This window comes from Podarcis raffonei, chromosome 15 (genome assembly GCF_027172205.1).
Source record: "Podarcis raffonei isolate rPodRaf1 chromosome 15, rPodRaf1.pri, whole genome shotgun sequence".
Taxonomy (NCBI): domain Eukaryota; kingdom Metazoa; phylum Chordata; class Lepidosauria; order Squamata; family Lacertidae; genus Podarcis; species Podarcis raffonei.
Genome location: NC_070616.1, coordinates 43,578,737 through 43,600,727, shown reverse-complemented (window position 1 = coordinate 43,600,727; position 21,991 = coordinate 43,578,737). Strand labels below are relative to the sequence as shown.

Here is a 21,991-nt window from a genome sequence, read left to right as displayed (position 1 = left end):
TCTTTGCATTGGGTCACCCCAAATTCACCATCAGATCACATAGCATGTCCATGGCTACAGCTTGCACCAAAAAAAATCACGCACCCACTGTTGCCTGGGGCTGCAATGGTGCAAAAATGTGGTTACAAAGCATGGATCCACATGGATCCTCAGGATCTTTGCATTGGGTCACCCCAAATTCACCATCAGATCACATAGCATGTCCATGGCTACAGCCTGCACCAGAAAAATCACGCACCCACTGTTGCCTGGGGCTGCAATGGTGCAAAAACGTGGTTACAAAGCATGGATCCACAGGAATTCTCAGGATTTTTGCATTGGGTCACCCCAAATTCACCATCAGATCACATGTCTGTGGCCACAGCATGAAGCACAAAAATGATACATCCACTGTTTCATTCAGAATGTTTTTTCCCTTGTTTTCCTCCTCTAAAAACGATGTGCGTGTTATGGTCAGGTGCGTGTTATAGAGCGAAAAATACGGTAGCTTTGATTTGGAGGTATTTGTTAAATTTAAACTGAGTAGAACATTTAATTTAATTCTGTTGGAATAACGCTTTCAAGCTGGGGGAAATGTTGTTTTTGTTGTCGACGGAAAAATGCTAATGGAAGTATTAATGTTTAATACCTAATGCTGCTCTTGCTGCTGCCCAACTGACTGAGGCAATTCCGCGTTGATGTACATTCTGTCTGTGTGCATGTGTGGTGCCAGGTCCCCAGAAGTGGTCCCTGGAAACGGGGAGCAGCTCTTAGCCGAGCCCCACCATCCCTCCCTGCGTGTGTCAGCTGTGGAAGTTCCACCCCCCCCCCCCGGCTTGCGGGAGATGAAGGAATGGCAGGCCGTTTTACGCAATTTTGCTTTTGTGTGTGGGGACCCAGAACAGAACCCCTGGGTAAATGGGGAGTCACTTGTACATACCCAGCAAGTTTCTTAAGTGGACAACAGGTAGCAAACTAACCCTCTGACCATAATAACTTATTTGATATGTAGGGTTTGGCTAAATAATGCAGATTTTGAAAGGAAGGAAACACTTTTCTTAAGTCTCAAAAATGATATTGAGTAACTAGTAAATTGCCCCTTGTTCCAAAGTAAATACCTCTTGGGGGCTGGCAGAGCCTGGAGTGCTGCAACAAGTGTCGCCGCTGGAATGGGAGGATCACAGTGTCCTGGAGTTCGCTGACCATCTCATCCAGGCCTGCAATGTCCTTCCAAGTTACCTGTAGGTGGGACAAGCTGTGAGCAGTTGGCAGATAACAAAGGGACTAACAAAGGTTAGAAATTTGAATCTAAATGCAACTGCACTATTTTCCTGTTATCCTTGGCTTTTCTATTCATTCTGTCACTGTTTTTCCTCCATTATAACCATTCAGACTAAGCTCTTTGGGGTAGGGACCTTTTCTATCTATTCTTGGTTTAAAGGGTTGTCTACATCAGCAATTTTCATCCTTTTTAAAGAACTGACCCAAACAGTTTGCCATTTGTAGAGTGGTATTTGGACTGGTGGTTGTGCTGCTGTTGTGACCCATCTTAGATCAGGTCATGACCTGAGAGTGGGTCCCAACCCACCAGTCAAAGACCCAACAGTCTATATTGATGTGCTGCAAAGTGCTAAAGTTCCAGATCTGAATTACTAATTCTGGTGTGAACCCACACAATCTCATTTCAGAACTAAGATATGTGCAACCTTTGTTTTCCTGTCCATTTTTCTTCAGCAGATTAGAGAGCCTCAAACCTCTCTTGCATTTTGTCAAGAGGAGCAGCAGCCTGGCCACCTACCTTGATATCCTTTGGAACCACCAGGTGAGCGGCAATGATCATCTCATGCTCTGCCAGCTTCACTCCTTCCACCCCAATCTGCTTCATCAAGCGTTCTGCCTGCCGACAAAACAAAGAGGCCCAGAGTTGCAGTCCTCCCTTTATCTCAGAGATTTAATATAGGACTCTGCTATTGTCATGAGTTGCTATTGTCATGACTACACACAGTGACTTGCACCTGGCACTTTTAGAAGAAGAATTTCATTTATAAAAGATAGAGTGAGGAAAAGGAATAAAGAAAAAAGTGAGTGAGAATGGGAAAAAAATACTGTTACATAATAATAATAATAATTTATTATTTATACACCACCCATCTGGCTGTATTTTTCTTATCCTAATACACATATAACTGTCAATAACCTAATATATTATGGTTACAGCTGGGAAGCCGTGTTGGTCTGCCATAGTCAAAACAAAACAAAAAATTCCTTCCAGTAGAACCTTAGAGACCAACTAAGTTTGTTATTGGTATAGCTTATACCAATAACAAACTCAGTTGGTCTCTAAGGTGCTACTGGAAGGATTTTTTTTGTTTGTTTTGACTAATTTATTATGTGTAAACTCATTCAAAATATCATTATATTTATTCAAAGAAAGTGTGTGTCTGTTCATACATTGCCAATGTTGTCGTGTTTTCAAGCCATTGATTAAGGGGAATTGTATCGCTATTCTTCTAGTTCATCTGTCTCTTGGCCACCATTAGGGCATGTAGAATCCATTTCCTCAGTCCTGTTGCCAACAGAACTAGTATATAGTTCAAGAGCATCTTAACATTTCCCGCTGTGTCTTGTTTATATAGTCCAGCACTTTCTTCCAAAATTTAGTAAATGTGGGACATCGTCTTCTTCTTTCTTCTTTGGTGATCATTCGTAGCCAAGTAAGACTGTCTTCCATAAACACGGTTTTAACAATGAGTCCGTAAGTGACTGTGGAGGCCAATTATGGATCCACACATCCTTCCACAGTGGGGACATAGGTTTCATGGTGTGGATTTGCCAAGCGTGCCTTCCTCTTAGCACATTTCTTCCTTGCGTCCTGAGTTCGAGTGTCTTCAAAGCCCATGACACCTTTGGTAAAGGCTGTTCTCCAACTGAAGTGCTTGCAGGCCAGTGTTTCCCAGTTGTCAGTGTTTTTACTACATTTTTTAGATTTGTCTTGAGGCAGTCTTTAAACCTCCATTTTTAAGTTTGGAATAGAGTAGTTGCTTTGGAAGACATTCATCAGGCATGTGCACAACATGACCAGTCCAATGAATTTGATGTTGAAGAATCATCGCTTTGACACTGGTGATCTTTGCTTCTTCCAGTACACTGATATTAGTTCTCCTGTCTTCCCAAGTGATGTGTAAAATTTTTCAGAGACACCATTGATGGAATCTTTCAAGTAGCTGGAGATGGCTTTTATAAGTGGCCCATGTTTCACAAGCATATAGTAAGGTTGGTAGTACAATAGCTTTGTAAACAAGCATTTTGGTTTCCCTGTGAATGTCCCAGTCGTCAAACACTCTGCACTTCAATAGGGAGAAAGCCGCACTCACGGAGCTCAGGCGATGCTGGATTTCGGCATCAATTTTGGCCCTTGTGGAAAGATAACTGCCTAGGTAGGAAAAGTGATCGACATTTTCCAATGTTACACCATTGAGTTGGATTTGTGGTGCTGCAGATGGGTTGTTTTGTACTTGTTAGTGCAGCACTTTGGTTTTTTGGATGTTGAGTGATAGGCCAAGCTTTTTGTAAGCTTCTGCAAAGATATTTAGGATAGTTTGGAGGTCATCCTCTGAGCGTGCGCACACTACGTTGTCATCAGCATACTGAAGCTCTATGACAGAAGTCTTTGCTTTCAGCCTGCTCAGATTGAAGAGCTTTCCATCTGTTCGATATATGATTTCTACTCCAGTGGGGAGTTTCCCTTTGACAAAGTGTAGGATCATGGCAATGAAAATAATCAATAGAGTTGGGGCAATAACACAACCCTGTTTAACACCTGATCCCACTGTGAATGGAGAGCCATTGTTATCTATGATTGTTGCTGTCATATTATCATGAACTGAAACATGAGTGCAGAATTTCACTGCATCTTCTCAAATTTGGAAATTTCTGTATAGGCACAAACTCCCAAAATTATTCTTCTTCTGCACGGGCCCTCATAAAAATGTCATTTTTCAGAGTTAATATATCATTTTCAAGAGATATTTTGCACAATGAGTAATTTGTACTGATAAAGACTGCAATTTTTTTAACGTCCAAATCAGATTTGAATGGAAATGACATGTACTCTACAATTAATTCATTTTTTTGGAAGTCACCAAATCTTTTTAAACTACAGAATAACAGAACCAATTTTGGCCACATACTTCTCTGTTTGAAAAACAAAGTCAGGATTTTTTTCCAGACGGTCTTGCATATTAGGAAAGTGATCAAAAATTTTGATTGTAAAGGCAGCCGTCATTAGCTTAAATTTTGTTTTGTAGGATGAAACTATGATAATCATCTTGCCAATGCATTTACCTTTACCTTGTAGCTCTAGGTTCATATCACTAAGTTTACCTGTGAAATCAGCAAGGAAAGCCAGATCAAATAACCACTCATCATCTTCTAACTGAGTGTACTCATCTCCCCTCTCCTTCAAAAAGGATATTATTTCTTCCTACAAACTACGAAATCTTACCAAAAGTCTGTGCCTACTGAGCCACCTTACATCTGTGTGTAAAATTAATTCTAGCTGCCCTTCCTCAAGAGTGAGATTGAAAAGCCGCCTTTGAAGTGCTTTTTCACGAATTGAATTTACAATTTTAAAAGCTATGTCCATGACATGCTTTGTGTTCAGTTTCTTGCTTGCCAAAACTTGCTGGTGAATGATACAGTGGTACGCAAGGAAGTCAGGGAAATCACCATGTTGTCGAAAAAGGGCAATAAATCCATTAACCCGACCTGTCATGGCTTTTGCTTCATCTGTAGTGATGGCAACAAGCTTGTGTAATGGAACACTAAGCTTGTTTATAAAGGAATAGAAGGAATTAAATATTTCTTCACTGGTGGTTTTCTCTTTTAAAGAAACTATCCCAAGAAGTTCTTCTTTTGTGCTGTAATATTTAACAACCATACAAATAAAAACTAGTAGCTGAGCTGTGTCACTGATGTCTGTAGATTTGTCTAGCTAGAGTGAGAAAGCAACACAACTGGACACATCTTTCAACAGCTGTTCATCAATATTTTTACACATGTTTTCCATTCACTGTATGGCTGTGTTTCTTGATAATTGAAGATCTTGGATAGCAGCTATGGTCTCTTTTTAATTTTTAAACCCTTCAAAAAGATGTTCAGCTGCTGCAAGAAAATACTCTTTTACAAACTCCCCTTCTGTGAAAGGTTTGCACTTTTTAGCAATCAGGTTGAAGGATGACATGGTTGCATTGTTAGAATGTGAGTTGGATTTTACCAGTAATTGCTGCTGAGAAGCTAATTTTGCTTTGAGTTCTTTGAGCTTAAGTTTACGAATTCCACTTTTGACTGGAAAATCGACATCAAATTTACTACGGTGGAAAGCATTATAATGGCGTTCCAAGTTACCCTTTTTTGGTAAGGACACAGGCGTTACAAATTAAACAACAACACTTCTCTTTCACCATCACAAAGAAATACTCAATTTCCCATTCCTTATGAAAATGATAGGTTTTGGACTTCTTTGGAGCACTCATTTTTTTTACAATAGGGACTAGACCTTCTGAAAGAATTGATTTAAAAACTAACTCAGCAAGACAGAAGACTGCCTGCTTTGTAAAGTGTGACAACCTTTAAGATACAAAACACCCAGACAAGGAAAACCAACTCAGCTAAGTAGTTTACACAGATCTGAGGAGCCAGTAGATGCGTGCTAGGCTTTCAATTTCACATATGGCGCCCAAACAACTGTACCCACACCACACTACCTCCAAAGCAAACCAAAAAGCTAAAAGCAAATGCAGTAGCAAACCTCAGAACTGAACTTAAAACAAAAGCTGTATTCCCCTGCAACTGCACAGCCAAAGCTGCACACAAACCACCTCAAAATCAAACCTTGCTGCAAAACAATGCCACCCCAATGGAGGCTGGGACCTGCCCCACATAAGGAACCTGGGACAAGCTGAAGCACCAATGGCTCAGTTACCCTGTTTGTTAACTTAAAATGCACAATGATTATTTTAAAAAATTATTTATTTATTCCTTTTAATTAATTTTCATTTATTATATAAAGCAGTAGCACTGGAAACTTTAGCAAGAGCATGCCCACCTGGAAGGCACAGGAAAATAACAACCCAACCAGCGCCCGCCCCCTGGCCCCACATGGCTTCAGTTTTAAAATGCACCAACAATCAACAAAGACCCCGACAGTGCTGGTATCTAATTCCTGAATTTTTTTATTACTGAAGACCACGTTATGTAAGCAGGAAACAAACCAGCCTCAAAAAACAGCTTTTTAGCCAACAGAAAAACTTTTCCCCACACAAGCACAGAAAGCCCCAAATGGCTGGAAAACTCAGTTTCCCAGGATCCTCAGCCCTCGCAAAGGAACTACTCACCATGCAAGGGAACTCAGTTTCCCAAGCTCCCTTGCAACGATGAATCCTGGCAAATGCAGAAACCAGGACAGACGCCTCTTCCTCTCTTGCCTGCATGATGCAGCGTGGATACAAAAAGCAGGCGGGCAAGGAAGGATGAGATCCCAGGCGAGGTCTAAGACTTTCCTAGTCACAATGCAGGAGACCTACAGAGATCCACACTGGAAACCGGCAAGGGAAGGAAGAGGGAGTGTCCCAGGTGTGGGCTGCTTAAATGGGCAAGGGAAGCCCATGGTCCGCCCTTGGATTTGCCCCCTGGCACTGCCCAAGTCTCAGCCTGCATCCCCCTTTGCCCAAGCAGGGTGCAGGCTAGGATCTGGTCTCTGATAGGCACAGGGCAGCATCCCTGTTACATCCTCGGGGGAAGGGGAGCCGTCCCACGCACACATGCAAACTCACACACATACTGGCCAGCTCTTTGTCGGCATGAAGGAGGGGGAGCCATCCAGCCATCCCGCACAACACACTCACACACATACTGGTGAGCTCTCTGTCAGCAAGAGGGAAGGAGCTCTCCCTGCAATTGCCCATGGTTATTGAGCTTTTTTTTGGGGGGGGGAGAAGAGTTGTTGAGCTTTTTTTACGGGGAGCTTTTTTTTCCTTTTAGGCTGGCGATCACTAAAGAACACACGATCTACTGGCGATTGACCAGAAACTTCCTGGCGATCAACCAGTAGATCGCAATTGACCTGTTGGACATGCCTGGTCTAGATAATCGTGAACATTCCAACTCTTTATTCCAATCATTTCTTAAACTCTGTATATCAAACTTACTTGTTGATAATAAATACCTATAAAAAGTAATTGCTGGCTTTTTTGTTTCAAATGAATTATCCAATTGCTCCAAATTTTGGGTGTCTCAGATGCTGAGCAGGCCACCAGACCAAACAAAGTTACTAAAAGATGTAGCTGCAAGTATTGCCATAGGGCTACCTCTGGCAGATGGTATTTTTCTCTCAGAGCATCATGCCTATTGTGGGAATGTTCAGGGATGCAGCAGAGGATATATTGTTTGATTATATCCTTTCCAACTTGTGTTAACAAGTTCTACAATTTAGTAGAATAACATTCCCCTTTTTAAACTTTTGCAGAGGATGTGTTTGCTTAGGCTCGCTAAAGCCTCTAAAATAAGTTTCCTTGGTAATTTCCCCTTTAGTCCGTCATAAAAAGATAGATGCAACACAGTCTTCTATAAAAGTATAAAAAGAGTTTACTCACACATTCTGTTCACAAATGGATCCCAGAAGGGAGACTTAAGTTACGAAAGTAATATACACCTGGAAACTATCCCATAAGGAGATAGCTCCTTTGTCCTCTCACACAGATATTTTTAAATGTTAGCTATCTAGTATTTAGTTAGTTCATTTTATATTTATCTACTGTAAACTCATATAAAAATATATCTGCGTTGTGTACAAAATCTCAGTTAAAACCAAAACAACAAAAAATAAAACCAGGAGGGAGGTTGGTTGGGGGCCTTGCCTTCTTTTGCTTGTGTTTCATTTGCTTTGCATGTGGGTGTGGGTATCAATGTGAAATGTGTGGTTTTTTGGTGCCTGCAACAGTTCCTTACATTCTAAAAGTGACCCCGGGCCCCAAAAGACTGGAGGCTACTGTCCATTTGTTGTTGAAAGATGAGCAGAGACAAAGAAACATGAAAAAAAGAGAAAGATAGACCAGCCTGTCATTGAATGCTACAGTGGTGCTAAATGGTGCTAAAGCCATGCATAGGACCCGACTCCCCCCCCCCCCCCGATTATTGGCATGTGAATGTGCTGCTATGGAAGGACATATGAGGTATTCACCACAGCAGAATATCAGTGATCAAGATCTGTGACCATTTTAGGATTCCAAAATTATAGCCTAATTGGTGCACACACACAGTGGACTTTGTGGGTAAGTTCCATGTATATACCTTTTTCTTTAGCTGTATCCTTTGCTTACGGGTTGGGTCCAAGGCATCTGATACCCACTTGATGCTGAAGTAGGTGGCAGCCCCAAAGACGGTCAGGCGAAGGAGAACAGCAAACACTTCATTCCGGGTCAGTGGCCGAGTCAGAAGGTCTTTGGAGACTTCCCCTAGCAACATCTCTTCTGTGTTTCAGGCAGCCAGACTACAAGCTGAACTACATTAAAAAAGTAAAAAGCGGGGGGGGAGGTGACAAGGGATATAAATGAATTAGAAAGGAAAAACTGCAGCCATTGTATCAGCATTTTGGATTGTCACAAGAGAGCCAGTGTGGTGTAGTGGTTAAGAGCGGTAGTCTCGTAATCTGGGGAACCGGGTTTGCGTCTCCGCTCCTCCACATGCAGCTGCTGGGTGACCTTGGGCCAGTCACACTTCTTTGAAGTCTCTCAGCCCCACTCACCTCACAGAGTGTTTGTTGTGGGGGAGGAAGGGAAAGGAGAATGTGAGCCGCTTTGAGACTCCTGAAGGGGAGTGAAAGGCGGGATATCAAATCCAAATCCAAACTCTTCAAGATCACAAAGCCAAGTAATGAAGTCACATTTCAGCCAAGGAGAGACAATGCTGGTGCCGTGTAGTGACTAAGGAGCTATGAATCAGGAAGCCCTCCCATTACAGTCCCACCTCTGCTATGAACTTTCTGATCTCTATAGGGGAGCAATTCTTACTCATCCTCAACCTCCCACCTCCAGTATGGGGAAAGACTGTAGCTCAGTGGAAATATCACTTTTCCCCCCGGTCATAGCAGTTCAAAAGCATACCAGCATGAGTAGATAAATAGGTACCGCTGCAGCGGGAAGGTAAATGGTGTTTCTGTGTGCCAGGAGCAGTTTAGTCCTGCTGGCCACATGACCCGGAAAGCTGTATGTGGACAAACGCCAGCTCCCTCGGCCTGAAGTGAGATGAGCACCACACCCCATAGCTGTCTTTGACTGGACCTAACCGTCCAGGGGCCTTTTACCTTGGTGGGACTGTGCAAGCAGCTAAGTAAATATCCAGGGGTTGAAAGAGGGTCAAAAAAGGCCTGGGGTGGAGTAAAGAGGTTAAATCAGTAAAGATACAATGGGCAAGAGATTTTGGATACAATATTCAAATATGCTTATAAGACATTAGGCAAAAGCATTAATTCAGAACAATGAGCCTTACGAATAAAGGGCATTGAGAAACTTCTGTATGGCAACAGCTGCTGAGAGTGTGTGGGTCCAGCTCCTGCCTCTCTCACCAGGCCTAGGGCCCCTGACAGACTACAAAAGGACTCCTGCAGCCCAGCAGAGAGTTCTGTTTGCATTCTTTTAAACTGCTTTTTGATTGTAGTTTTAAAAAAAAATTGTTTTAACTGTTCTTAAGTGTTTTGGGGGGTTATTCAGCTGTTTCTGTTTATATTTTGATTATGTATTTTGTGTTTTTATATTGTAATTTTATCTTGTGAATTGGTCTGACCTGCGGGCATATGGGGAAGAATATCGGTTATAAAAATGAATGCATTGCCAAGAATGTTGTTTTTATTCCAATCAATACCTGTTATCAGTGGGACAGGTCACTTTAAAGAATGGCAGAAAGATATTTCTAAATTTATCTGGCAGGGGAAGAAACCAAGAATAAAATATGTAATTAACAGATGTTAAAGTAAGAGGTGGCTTCTCCCTGCCAGATCTGAGGTTATGCTATGAGGCGTCCGGCCTCTGCTGGCTTCGAGAATGGATAGCATTGGAAAATACGGATGTTCTAGATTTGGAAGGTCATGAAAACCGATTTGGTTGGCATGCATATCTATGGTATGAAAAGGTAAACTAATTGAAACTAACAAATTTTGAAGATATAAGAGAGTCATTAACAGATTGGTTACAATACCATCAATTAAATGATGTACTGTATTTAAAAAGGATAAAAGAAATGGATTCAGTAATGAAATCACAAGCTTTGAAAATGAATTGTTGCAAAATAAAGTAAAAGCACTATCTAAAATGTATAAGAGGTTGTTAGAATGAAGAGGTTAAATCAGTAAAGATACAATGGGCAAGAGATTTTGGATACAATATTCAACTCTTCATGGGAGAAGCTGTGGAGAGAGGATTTAAAATTTACGGCATGCAGTACATTGAAAGAAAATTATATGAAGATGATGTACAGATGGTATTTGACTCCTAGTATGCTAGCAAATTTGTACATGACTAGTTCAAATATATGTTGGAAATGTAAAGTAAAAGAGGGCACCTTTATAATATGTGGTGGACTTGTAAGGCAATAAAAGCATATTGGGAAATGATATACAATGAGTTAAAAAAAATGTTTAAAATAACCTTTGTTAAAAAACCAGAAGCCTTTTTATTGGGAATTTTAGGTGCAGAGATACCAAGGAATTATAAAAGACTATTCATGTACGCGACGACGGCAGCCCACATACGGAAGGAAGACAAAACACCTACAAGAGAAGAGTGGACAACAAAATTGATGGACTATGCTGAGATGGCTAAAATGACTGAAAAACCAGGAACCAGGATGATAACAAATTTAACAAGGACTGGGAAAATTTTGTAACATACTTAAGAGAACACTGTAGACATTAGCAGGACTGAAGTAACACTTGCAATGTGAAAAGAACCATGGATATAAATAGAGTTTTAAGGCTAAATAGAGGACGATTTGATATGCAGTAGAAAATAGTTATTAGCAGACTCCACAGAGGGAAGGGAGGAAGTCCGAGAATTTGGAGAATTCTACACTTTTTGATTCTATTTAATGTGTGAATGTAAAATTAAATTGTAAAACCAATAACAATTTATTTTTTTAAAAAAGAGACCTGCGGGCCTAGGACAGTATATAAATTTAATAAATAAATAAATAATAGTTTTTGCTTGTTTTTTCACATTTTTAGATCCCTAGCAATGGTGATTGATAATTAATAAACATTTAATATATATTGATATTTCTTGACTTTTTGTGATGGCCTGGGAATCTGATTCAGAGGCTGAACCAGAGGAATCCCAGCCTGCACAGGAGTCCCCGCCTTGAATCTGAAGGGCCCTCACCTGTGCCGGATCCTCAGGAGCAGACACCAGATGAATCCGCTCTGGCTCCGGGGGTGATTGAGGACCCATTGCCTGCAGGTGCTCCTCTCCCAGCCCTGTCAGGGGGAGGTGAGGTTGCCTCTGGGTCCAGTAACCCTCCAGCCTCTCCTGAGCTGCAGAGGCTCAGGGCAGAAAGGCGGAGGGAACTAAGTTCTCTCAGGAGGAGTGCTCGCCTTAAGGCCAGGAGAGGCGAGTCACCTGTGGGCCGGGACCGCCCTAGGCCCCAGAGGAGATAAAGGCCAGTCAGCCCAGTCCCAGGTTGCGGGAGCAACGTCGTTGGAAACCTGTTTCTGCCAGCACCCAGACCTGTTCTTTTGGAGTTCCCGTCCACGCCCGGCTTCTGCTTTGGACCCCGCTTCCCCCTTGGTGGATAGTCTCCAGACCCTCAACCCAGGACCAGACACTGACCACGCCTCACGGTAACACCCCCCCCCCAGGACCAGCACACTTTCTTTCATTTACTTTTCTAAGAATATGGGTCAGGGTCAATGGCAACTTTACACGTTCAGGGGTGTGCATGTGTGAACCAACTCAGATATTTGGGAAACCCTAGATAATACTTTAGAATGTACTGTAGTACTACTTTAAACTTCAAAATGCCTCAAACTAAATCCCTTCCACCTCTTTATAGTCACTTGCAAGCAATATAAATTTTCCAGAAACATTAAAGCCATGAGGAAGACCCTTCTTTTCTTGGCCCTGTATACCTGAAGGAGCATCTCCACCCCATCTCTCAGCCTGGACATGGAGGTCCACCTCTGAGGGCCTTCTGGTGGTTCCCTCACTGTGAGAAGTGAAGTTACAGGAAACCAGGAAGACGGCCTTCTTGGCAGCGGTGCCCTCCCTGTGGAACACCCTCTGTTCAGATGTCAAGAAAATAAACAACTATCTGACTTTGGCAGCCCTGTAACAGGAGGTTTTAAATATTTGATGTTCTATCATGTTTTTACTATTCTGCTGGGAACCACCCAGAATGGCTGGGAAAACCCAGCCAGATGGGCAGGGTATAAATAATAAAAGTATTATTATTAATAATAATAATTTTCTTGCACAAAATGAAATTTTTGGGGTGTGGGCAAATGAAATACATGCAATACTTATTTACTTCTTAAACTGCAGCTTATTTTACTGCAGTGATAAAATACCCTATTTCAAATTTAGCATATAATTCAGGAGTGTTAAAAAGATCAAGAAGAGGTTTGTTTTCATATTCCTGGGTGGCAATGGGAGTTTTATCTACTTCAGTTTCTAACAGTAAGGCTTTCTCAGCTGGTGTTCCTTCAGCTGGTTTCTCCTGTTCAGAAACGCCCTTTTCTGTTTTTACAGAAGAGTTCTCTGGTACTGTTTGTAATATTTAAGAAATTTACAATGCACTTGTATGCGTGTTTATGCAGAAGAGAGACCCACTCTTGTTTAGCAGGTCCTGTCTAAGCTATTATTTCTCGTGCAACATCTATTCCCAGTGTCCACACCTCTTGTGCAGATAACAGAGTTGAGGATGGGAGGCAGCTTCAATCAGGAAATTGGTGCAAAGAGCTTCCTCCACTAGTGGTCAAGTCCAAAGTCAAACTGGGTTCCCTGCAGCTGTTCTTAACCCTTTGAAAACAGGGATATCTATCCATGGATCTCCCTGCACCAGGGGAGAAGATTCTGTGGCCCTCCAGATACTGCAGAACTTGTAAGAAGTTCTAAGGACCTATCTAGTCCAGGACTCTGTTCTACCATTGGAAAGCCTGCCAGCAGAACTTGAATGCAACACCACACTCCCCATGTGACAATTGCACTTCCCCCGTGTGTGCTTCCCAGCAACTGGCATTCAGAGGCATCATGCCTCTGACAGTGGGGATAGAAGATAGTCATTGTGGCTACGACCTGCTCAGTCTCTGACCATTGGCTATGATGACTGTGGCTGTTGGAAATTGGAGTCCAGTAACATCTGGAGAGCCAAAGGTTAGGCACTTCTGCTTTAATCAATCCAGCCTGTGCTTCCTATTGGCTCTAAGGGGATGACAGTACCGATCTGCAATGTCAGGTTGTAAGAATTTTAATAAGCTCAGGGAGGGCAGTTGCAAACATCGGGAAGGTGCTGCAGAAATGCTAATTGTTGTCCTGGTTGTTACTATTCCACTGTTGAGCCCCAGAGGCCTGTCGGTAGTCGGCACGGCGCTCTCCAGATCTCTGGGAATGAGCCAGCACGGCCAATGGGCAGAGAGGCTGGAAGCTCAGGGGTCAGTCCTCCGGCGAGGGAGATGGACCAGGGCTCCGGCTCGGAACAGGGCAGCGCAAGGCCATGTTGTCCAGCCTTGCCTAGCAGCGGCTCAGCTTCTCTCTCGGGGCCGGACGAACCCTTGCAATCGGCCCCTGATCTGGGAGGCCCCGGACTGAGTCTCCTCGTCCTCGTCCTCGGGGCTCGGCTGGGGGGACTCGCAGAAGAGGCCTCCGGGTCTCCTTTCGGGCCGCGTCGCTGGCCGTGGTGCTGAACGCCAGCCGAGCCCAGGGAGGGAGGGAGGGAGACGCGGCAGCCCCACCAACTCGCCGCCGGGGAACTAACCCTTTCCTACCTGGGCCGCCGCCTCCTTCCTGGGGCCCAGCACGATGCCGGCGAGAGTCGGGCAATGCGCTTGCTGTGCTCACCGCCAACGGGAAACAGAAAACGCCGGAGGAAGCCTTTTGCTTCCGCGTCCTGGCACCGAAAAGAGTCACGTGTGCAAAGGACAGCCCACTAGGGCCGGAGCAGGACTCCTGGGTTCCTTGCGGGCGCAGGTATCCAAGCAAGCTGCTTGTCTCTCCATTGGAGTTAGGCGCAGATTCGTTAATGAACAGCGCAATGCTGCCCATGTTTAAAAAGGTAAACTCACCCAGAAGTAATTCCTATGAAGTTTAATGCTACTTCCGCCCAGGTAAATAGGTCTCATGGGAGTCGGAATAACTTATCTCTTAGTAAACGTGTATTGGCTTCTGGAGTAAGAGTAGGTAAAGGTAAAGGGACCGCTGACCATTAGGTCCAGTCAGGGAAGACTCTGGGGTTGCGGCGCTCATCTCGCTTTACTGGCCGAGGGAGCAGGTGTACAGCTTCCGGGTCATGTGGCCAGCATGACTAAGCCGCTTCTGGCGAACCAGAGCAGTGCACGGAAATGCCGTTTATCTTCCCGCTGGAGCGGTACCTATTTATCTACTTGCACTTTGATGTGCTTTTGAACTGCTAGGTGGGCAGGAGCTGCGACGCCCCGTTGTGGGGATTCGAACTGCTGACCTTCTGACTGGCAAGCCCAAGAGGCTCAGTGGTTCAGACCACAGTGCCACCCATATCCCAAGAGTAGGTATGTTGCTGCATTAATCAATTAAAAGTTGCATTAGTAAACTCTAAAACTCTAAAAGAAAGAAGAAGCTTTGCCTTAGCACTAGGGGAAAATTTAATCAAGATGTTTTACAGATGGTACTTAACACCTGCCAAAATAGCTAAAATGTATAAAACAAAAGCAAACCTGTGTTGGAGGTGCAGTACAGCAGAAGGGACACTTATACATATCTGGTGGACCTGTGAAAAAATCAAAAGCTTCGGGGATATAGTATATGATGAACTTAAAAAAATGTTTAAATATAATTTCGTAAAAATACAAAAGCTTTCCCTTTAGGAATAACAGACACAGGTATAGCAAAAGAGGATCAGAAAATATTCCTGTATGCCACAGGCACGCGAGGACCTTAATTGCCAGAAATTGGAAAAAAGAATTTGTGCCAACAAAAAAAGAATGGCAGGATAAATTATTAGATTATACTGAATTGGCCAGATTAGCAGAGACAATTAGGGGACAAGCTAGACAAGAATTCCAAAAAGAATGGGGAAAATGCAGAGAATACTTTACCAACCAGTGCCCCAAAATATACACCTGGACTTGTTTCGTTTGATTTCTATAGGAGACTTTGCGGTTTTTTAAGTCATAATTAGGAAAAATTGTAATAAGCACATATAAAAGAAACAGTACACAAGAAGTAAATAAGGAGGCCATTTACAGGATAAAGGAAGTCTTTTATTTTTATGTTATATTTTCTTTGTGTAAGGGGATAGGAGTTTAATTTTGATAATTAAATTGTCAATGGTGGTGGGTTTGTTTGTATGTATGAGTTGTTGTGGACTATGTTGTAAATAAAATAATAATAATAATTTTTTAAAGAAGTTTTGGAGCAAAAAGCACAAGGCTTAAAAACATATGTGACACAGGTTGTGATGTTGCAGAAAGCTTTTGAAATATAGGCAATCACCCTTCTAACATATATATGAGAGAATTAGAGAATCATAGAATTGTAGAGTTGGAAGGACCCCAAAAGGTCATCTAGTCCAATCCCCTGTAATGCAGGAATCTCAGCTAGGGCATCTATGACAGATGGCCATTCAACCTCTAATTTAAAAACTCTTAAGAAATGAGAGCCCACCTCCTGAAGGAGTCTGTTCCACTGCTGAACAGGTCTTACTGTCAGAAAGCTTTTCCTGATGCTTAGTCCTTTCTTGTAATTTCATAGAATCATAGAATCATAGAGTTGGAAGAGACCACAAGGGCCATCGAGTCCAACCCCCTGCCAAGCAGGAAACACCATCAGAGCACTCCTGACATATGGTTGTCAAGCCTCTGCTTAAAGACCTCCAAAGAAGGAGACTCCACCACACTCCTTGGCAGCAAATTCCACTGTCCAACAGCTCTTACTGTCAGGAAGTTCTTCCTAATGTTTAGGTGGAATCTTCTTTCTTGTAGTTTGGATCCATTGCTCCGTGTCCGCTTCTCTGGAGCAGCAGAAAACAACCTTTCTCCCTCCTCTATGTGACATCCTTTTATATATTTGAACATGGCTATCATATCACCCCTTAGCCTCCTCTTCTCCAGGCTAAACATGCCCAGCTCCCTTAGCCGTTCCTCATAAGGCATCGTTTCCAGGCCTTTGACCATTTTGCTTGCCCTCCTCTGGACACGTTCCAGTTTGTCAGCGTCCTTCTTGAACTGTGGTGCCCAGAACTGGACACAGTACTCCAGGTGAGGTCTGACCAGAGCAGAATACAGTGGCACTATTACTTCCCTTGATTTAGATGCTATACTCCTATTGATGCAGCCCAGAATTGGATTGGCTTTTTTAGCTGCCGCGTCACACTGTTGGCTCATGTCAAGTTTGTGGTCAACCAAGACTCCTAGATCCTTTTCACATGTAGTGCTCTCAAGCCAGGTGTCACCCATCTTGTATTTGTGCCTCTCATTTTTTTTTGCCCAAGTGCAATACTTTACATTTCTCCCTGTTAAAGTTCATCTTGTTTGTTTTGGCCCAGTTCTCTAATCTGTCAAGGTCGTTTTGAAGTGTGATCCTGTCCTCTGGGGTGTTAGCCACCCCTCCCAGTTTGGTGTCATCTGCAAATTTGATCAGGATGCCCTTGAGTCCATCATCCAAGTCGTTGATAAAGATGTTGAATAAGACCGGGCCCAAGACAGAACCCTGTGGCACCCCACTAGTCACTCTTCTCCAGGATGAAGAGGAACCATTGATGAGCACCCTTTGGGTTTGGTCAGTCAGCCAGTTACAAATCCACTGAGTGGTAGCATAGTCAAGACCGCATTTTACCAGCTTCTTTACAAGAATATCATGGGGCACCTTGGCTTGACTCCTACACTCCAGCCATTGGCTTGACTCCTACACTCCAGAGCAGCAGGTGGAAAAACTTGTTCCCTCTTCCATGTGACAGCCCTTTACATAGTTGAACATCATGATCCTATCTCCTCTCCGTCTCCTCTTTTCCAGGCTAAACATACCCAGCTCCCTCAACTGTTCCTCATAGGGCTTTATTTCCAGACCCTTGATCATCCTGGTTGCCCTTCTCTGCACACGTTCCAGCTTGTCAACATCCTTCTTAAACTGTGGTGCCCAGAATTGGACACAGTATTCCTGGTGTGGTCTGACCAAGGCAGAATAGAGTGGGACTTCAACTTCCCTTGATCTGGATGCTAGACTTCTGTTGATGCAGCCTAGAATAGCATTAACTTTTTTGCAGCTGCCTCACCCTGTTGACTTATGTTAAGCATGTGGTCCACTAAGACCCCTAGAGCTTTTTCACATGTATTGCTAGTAAGCCAGGTATCCCCCACCTTATATTTGTGCATCTGGTTCTTCCTGCCTAAGTGCAGAACCTTATATTTGTCCCAGTTCTCCAATCTGTGAAGGTCATTTTGAATTCTGCAGCATTACCCCCCCCCCGGTTTGGTGTCATCTGCAAATTTTATGAGCATCCCCTCAATTCCTTCATCCAAGTCGTTTATGAAGATGTTGAACAACAATGGGCTCAGGACAGAACCATGTGGCACCCCGCTTGTCACTTTTCCCCAGGATGATAAGGAACCATTAATGAGTACTCTTTGGGTTCAATCAGTCAACCAGCTACAAATCCACCTAACAGTCACCTCGTTCACCCCACATTTTACCAGCTTCCTCACAAGAACATCAAAAGCTTTACTGAAATCAAGATACACTACGTCCACAGCATTCCCCTGATCCATGTAACTCCATGGAAAAAAGAAATGAGATTTGTCTGACATGACTTATTTTTGAGAAACCCATGCTGGGTTTTAGTAATCACAGCATCCTTTTCTAAGTGCTCACAGACCAACTGTTGAATTATCTGTTCTAGGACCTTTCCTGGTATCGATGTGAAGCTCACTGGTTGGTAAGTTACCTGGGTCGTCTTTTTTCACATTTTTGAAGATGGGGACATTTGCCTGCCTCCATTCTGCAGGGACCTCACCTGTTCTCTAAGAATTCCCAAGGATCACAAACAAAGGCTCTGAGATTACATCCACAAGCTCCTTAACTGAAATGCATTCCTGTTTGATTTAAGCCGCTTTCAGCATGATTTTTTGTGGAAAAGCAGCATACAAATCAAATGAATTAACAAAACAGAAAACCAATACAAAACAAAAACAAACAATTAAAGATGTAGCATGGGTGTAGCCAGGATTTTTGTTGGCAGGTCATGCTTTTTTGGGGGGGTCAGAACCTCAGATTTGTATTGATTTTGATTGATTCTGATTGATCTAAGGGGGCAGCTGCCCTTGGCAATGGCCCATGAACAGTCACATAACCTCACAGGAAATTATTTCAAGATTGTTAGGAGGAATATATTTCGGTCATCAAATGCTTTGGTGAAGAGGAATGCTTAAAATTTATTTCTGAATATAAATAATGAAGAAGCCAGATACAGCTCACAAGGGGGGCATTCTATAACAGAGAATTATTACCCCAAATGCCCCATTGCAGGTCAGTGCCCATTGGACAGCACCTGGAGGCAGCAGCACCAGCAGTTCCTCCCTTGCTGATTTTAGGGCCCAAGACGGTCAGTATTGAGAGAGGTCCTCTTTTAGGTATAGTACTTGTGTCTAAAGCAGCTTATGGCTTTGTATTGTAGTGATAAGACCCAGTAGTTCACTGACAGCCAGGGCAGTGCTTTCAGGATGACACATGGTGCCATCAGGCTGCCCCTCTCACCAATTTTTTCATTTGTTGCAGCTTCTGGATCATCTTCAAGGGCAGCCCCATATAGAGCATGTTGGTATTTGTACTGTATTTCTTAGGAAATGTATTTTACTATACACACACACACACACACACACATACTGGGGAAAAGAAAACATATACAGCATGGGTAGGCAAAGTAAGCCCTGGGGGCCAGATTCTGGCCCAATTGCCTTCTAAATCAGGCCTGTGGATGGTCCGGAAATCAGCGTGTTTTTACATGAGTAGAATATGTCCTTTTATTTAAAATGCATCTCTGGGTTATTTGTGGGGCACAGGAATTTGTTCAGGTTTTTTTCTTCAAAATAAAGTCCGGCCCCCCACAAGGTCTGAGGGACAGTGAACCGGCCCCTTGCTGAAAAAGTTTGCTGACCCAATACAGTATAATGTAAAAGCTGCAAAAGTGACTCCAATCAAGGTCACAGAAGCGCTGAATTATTGCTTTGTTAACTTGTTAACTGCCTGAGAAGAGTGGGCGAGAGTTGGTCTGTCTATTTTGTTGCCTGAGAGCATGGGAGTGTGAAGCAGACTCTGTTCTGAGGAATTGATGAAGACAGGAAGCGATGCACTCATGATTTATGCATTGCTACGAAAGAGGGAGTCTTTGGAGCAAGAAGACCAAATCGTCTCTTGGGCTCGAAGGAGAGAAGCAAATTCTATTGAACCTGATCTATCGATACAGCTTGTTCAATTACTGCCCTGGCAAGAGGCAGAGCAGAGGCCCCTCCCAGAGAGGCGGGGCTGCACTTCAAAATCAAACCCCAACGGCTGCTTGGAGCCTTATGAGGAAGTCGCCCTTGAAATTGACCACGCCCTACGGACGCGCTCCCGATTCCCCCCTCCTTTCCCAATGGTACAGTTATAGACTGTACCATTAAACGGTGGTGGGTGAAAGCCAGACTGAGGCAGCGATATACTCCTAATAACCATTCACTGGCGAGATGTCCTAATGAACTACTTGAGGTATTTCTTAATGAGTAAGTTCAAGCTCGCGCCGGACGTGATGGGCCTTTCTTATTCCTGCTGGCCCGCCCTTTGCTTTGGGAACTTGGGCTGCTCCTAAGCCCCTGGGCCAGGGCGGGGCGAGGGGCGGGGGCGACCACGTGCTCTAAAGGCGCCAAGGCGGGCCTGGCGAGGGCGCTGGGCGGTGTGCGCGTGCGTGAGGTTTCGGCGGCGCGAGGAGGGCGCGTTGGTCTCGCTGCCGCCGCCTCGCCAACCGCCTCGCTGGGCTGCGCTGCTCGGCCGGCGCCCTGAGGGGACAGGCGGGTAAGGAGCGGGTCCGGCCAGGGGCGACTTTCTGAGGGGAGCGCCGTCGTCCCGGGTCAGCAGGAGGAAGGCGCGGGCTCGCTTTCCGAGGCCGCCTTAGCGGGGCTCCTCTCGGGCGGGCTTGGCTGGGGGCGCCTTGCCCTCGCGGAGGGCGGAACGGGGGCGCTGCTCGCCGGCTGCCCCGAGCAGGGCGGCCCCGCTTCCCGAGCAGCCCTTCCCCGCTTCCCGAGGCGTGTCCTCCCCGCTGGCCGCTCCCAGGCCGGAGGGTCGGGGGACCCCAGGCTCCAAGGCCCGCAGCCGCAGCTCGACTGGTAGCGTTCCCTGGGAGGCGGCGCTGGGTCCGGCGGGCCTTGGGCGACGATGGGTTGGTGCGGATATCCTTGGCTGCTCTTGTATTTTTGCTCGATTTTTGTTTTTGTGTCGGTTTTACTTAGTCTTTATTGAACTGTCAACATCGGCACATAGGTGTGTGTGTAAGAGAGAGAGGTAATAAACTGATCCCCGGGTTCACCTACTGCTGGATAAATAACGGCCATTCACAAGGCAAGCAAATGGTGTACAGGTGGCAGTTTAGGAATTGCAAGATTGCCATGGGTGTGAATTGTGAATATACAATATTGCACAGGTATGTGGACAACCACTGCCGTGAACTGTACACATGGTTTTAAAAGAGGGAATCTGCACTGGACAATGTTAATCTGATCTTGAAGGAAACGGTCAGGGCTGGATGGACAGCAGTTAAGTCTTCTGAGAAGACCCTGGATTCATGAGACTTGGAACACCGTTTCAAAATGGAAGCAGATACATTGATTTTCCATTACAGGTTCTCATTTGGTTGTATAGTTTAATAAGTATCAAACTTGCTTTCTGCAAAGTTACAGAAGAGCACCCAAGGTTGTTTTGGTTAGGAGGTCCAGCAGGTTCAGATAAGGTAATGGAAGAACAAGGGTCATTCTTGGGCCCATAATAATTCAAAAAGTGGCCTTGCTGGAGTCCTGTAAATAACATTCATGTTGATAATAGGAATAGAAATGGCCTTACAGGGTTACAGCTATTGGTTCTCACTTAAGCTGTTAGATAAGGTTGATTTGAAACACACACCCCCATAGCCATTTCTTGCTGATGTAGATTTCACTCCCTCCTTCCCTGGAAGAGGAGGTGGCACCATTTTGTGGTTCACGTCAGGTGCCAAAATGTTTTGGGTCACCCAAATTAATATAGCTTATTAGCTGTCAATTCGTAGCACTTGTTAAATTAGCTGATGGTTTTTACTACACCTGTTCCTGGAAAACTGGTGGAAAGTATTGTTTGTAAAGAACATAGAAGAACAAACCCCTACTAAAGCAGAGCAAGCATGGCTTCTGCAAGGAAAGTCCTGTCTCTCAAACCTTTTAGAATTCTTTGAGAGTGTCAGTAAGCTTATAGGTAGAGGTAGTACAGTTGACATAGTGTACTTGGACCAAAGACTCCTGCATAAGCTTGACAGTCAAGGAAAAAGAGGAGATCAGGAATTGGTTAAGTTGCAGGAAGCAAAGAATAGGAATAAATAGACCCTTTCCCAGTTGTTGCCACCAACGCTGTTGGAGCAACGCCACCTCCACCAGAGCAAAGTGTGACTGCGCTGAGCTGCTTGCCTGTCTGCCTCCGCAGGCAAGCCCAGCTGGCCAGCATGGCCCTTGCGCGAAGAGGAGCACCAGGCTACACTGGGATTGCCCATGTGTGGGTGCTTGGTT

The 21,991-nt window shown here is 44.3% G+C and overlaps 2 protein-coding genes across 9 annotated transcripts in view; one reads left to right on the top strand and one right to left on the bottom strand.

Annotated features, from left to right (window-relative positions):
• Window positions 1-19,752, bottom strand: part of LOC128402706 (outer mitochondrial transmembrane helix translocase-like) — a 44,996-nt gene extending 25,244 nt beyond the window's left edge. The window contains exons 1-4 of one of the 3 annotated variants that reach the window (XM_053367039.1): window positions 19,658-19,752; window positions 8,329-8,539; window positions 1,778-1,876; window positions 1,098-1,218 (exon numbers count right to left, since the gene is read on the bottom strand). In XM_053367039.1, the coding sequence (XP_053223014.1) occupies window positions 1,098-1,218; window positions 1,778-1,876; window positions 8,329-8,502 (394 nt within the window). In that variant the 5' untranslated portion in view covers window positions 8,503-8,539; window positions 19,658-19,752. Of the gene's footprint in view, window positions 1-1,097; window positions 1,219-1,777; window positions 1,877-8,328; window positions 8,946-13,998; window positions 14,047-19,657 lie in introns of those variants that run through there. The other 2 variants (XM_053367038.1, XM_053367040.1) reach the window with 2 other exon arrangements.
• A 388-nt stretch (window positions 19,753-20,140) lies between these two features.
• The window catches only part of PIWIL2 (piwi like RNA-mediated gene silencing 2), a 71,763-nt gene continuing 69,912 nt past the window's right edge, over window positions 20,141-21,991 (top strand). For 5 of the 6 annotated variants that reach the window (XM_053367007.1, XM_053367008.1, XM_053367006.1 and 2 more), the window contains exon 1: window positions 20,141-20,258. The gene's annotated coding sequence lies outside the window, so the exon portion shown is untranslated. The remainder of the gene's footprint in view (window positions 20,259-21,991) is intronic. The other variant, XM_053367009.1, reaches the window with a different exon arrangement.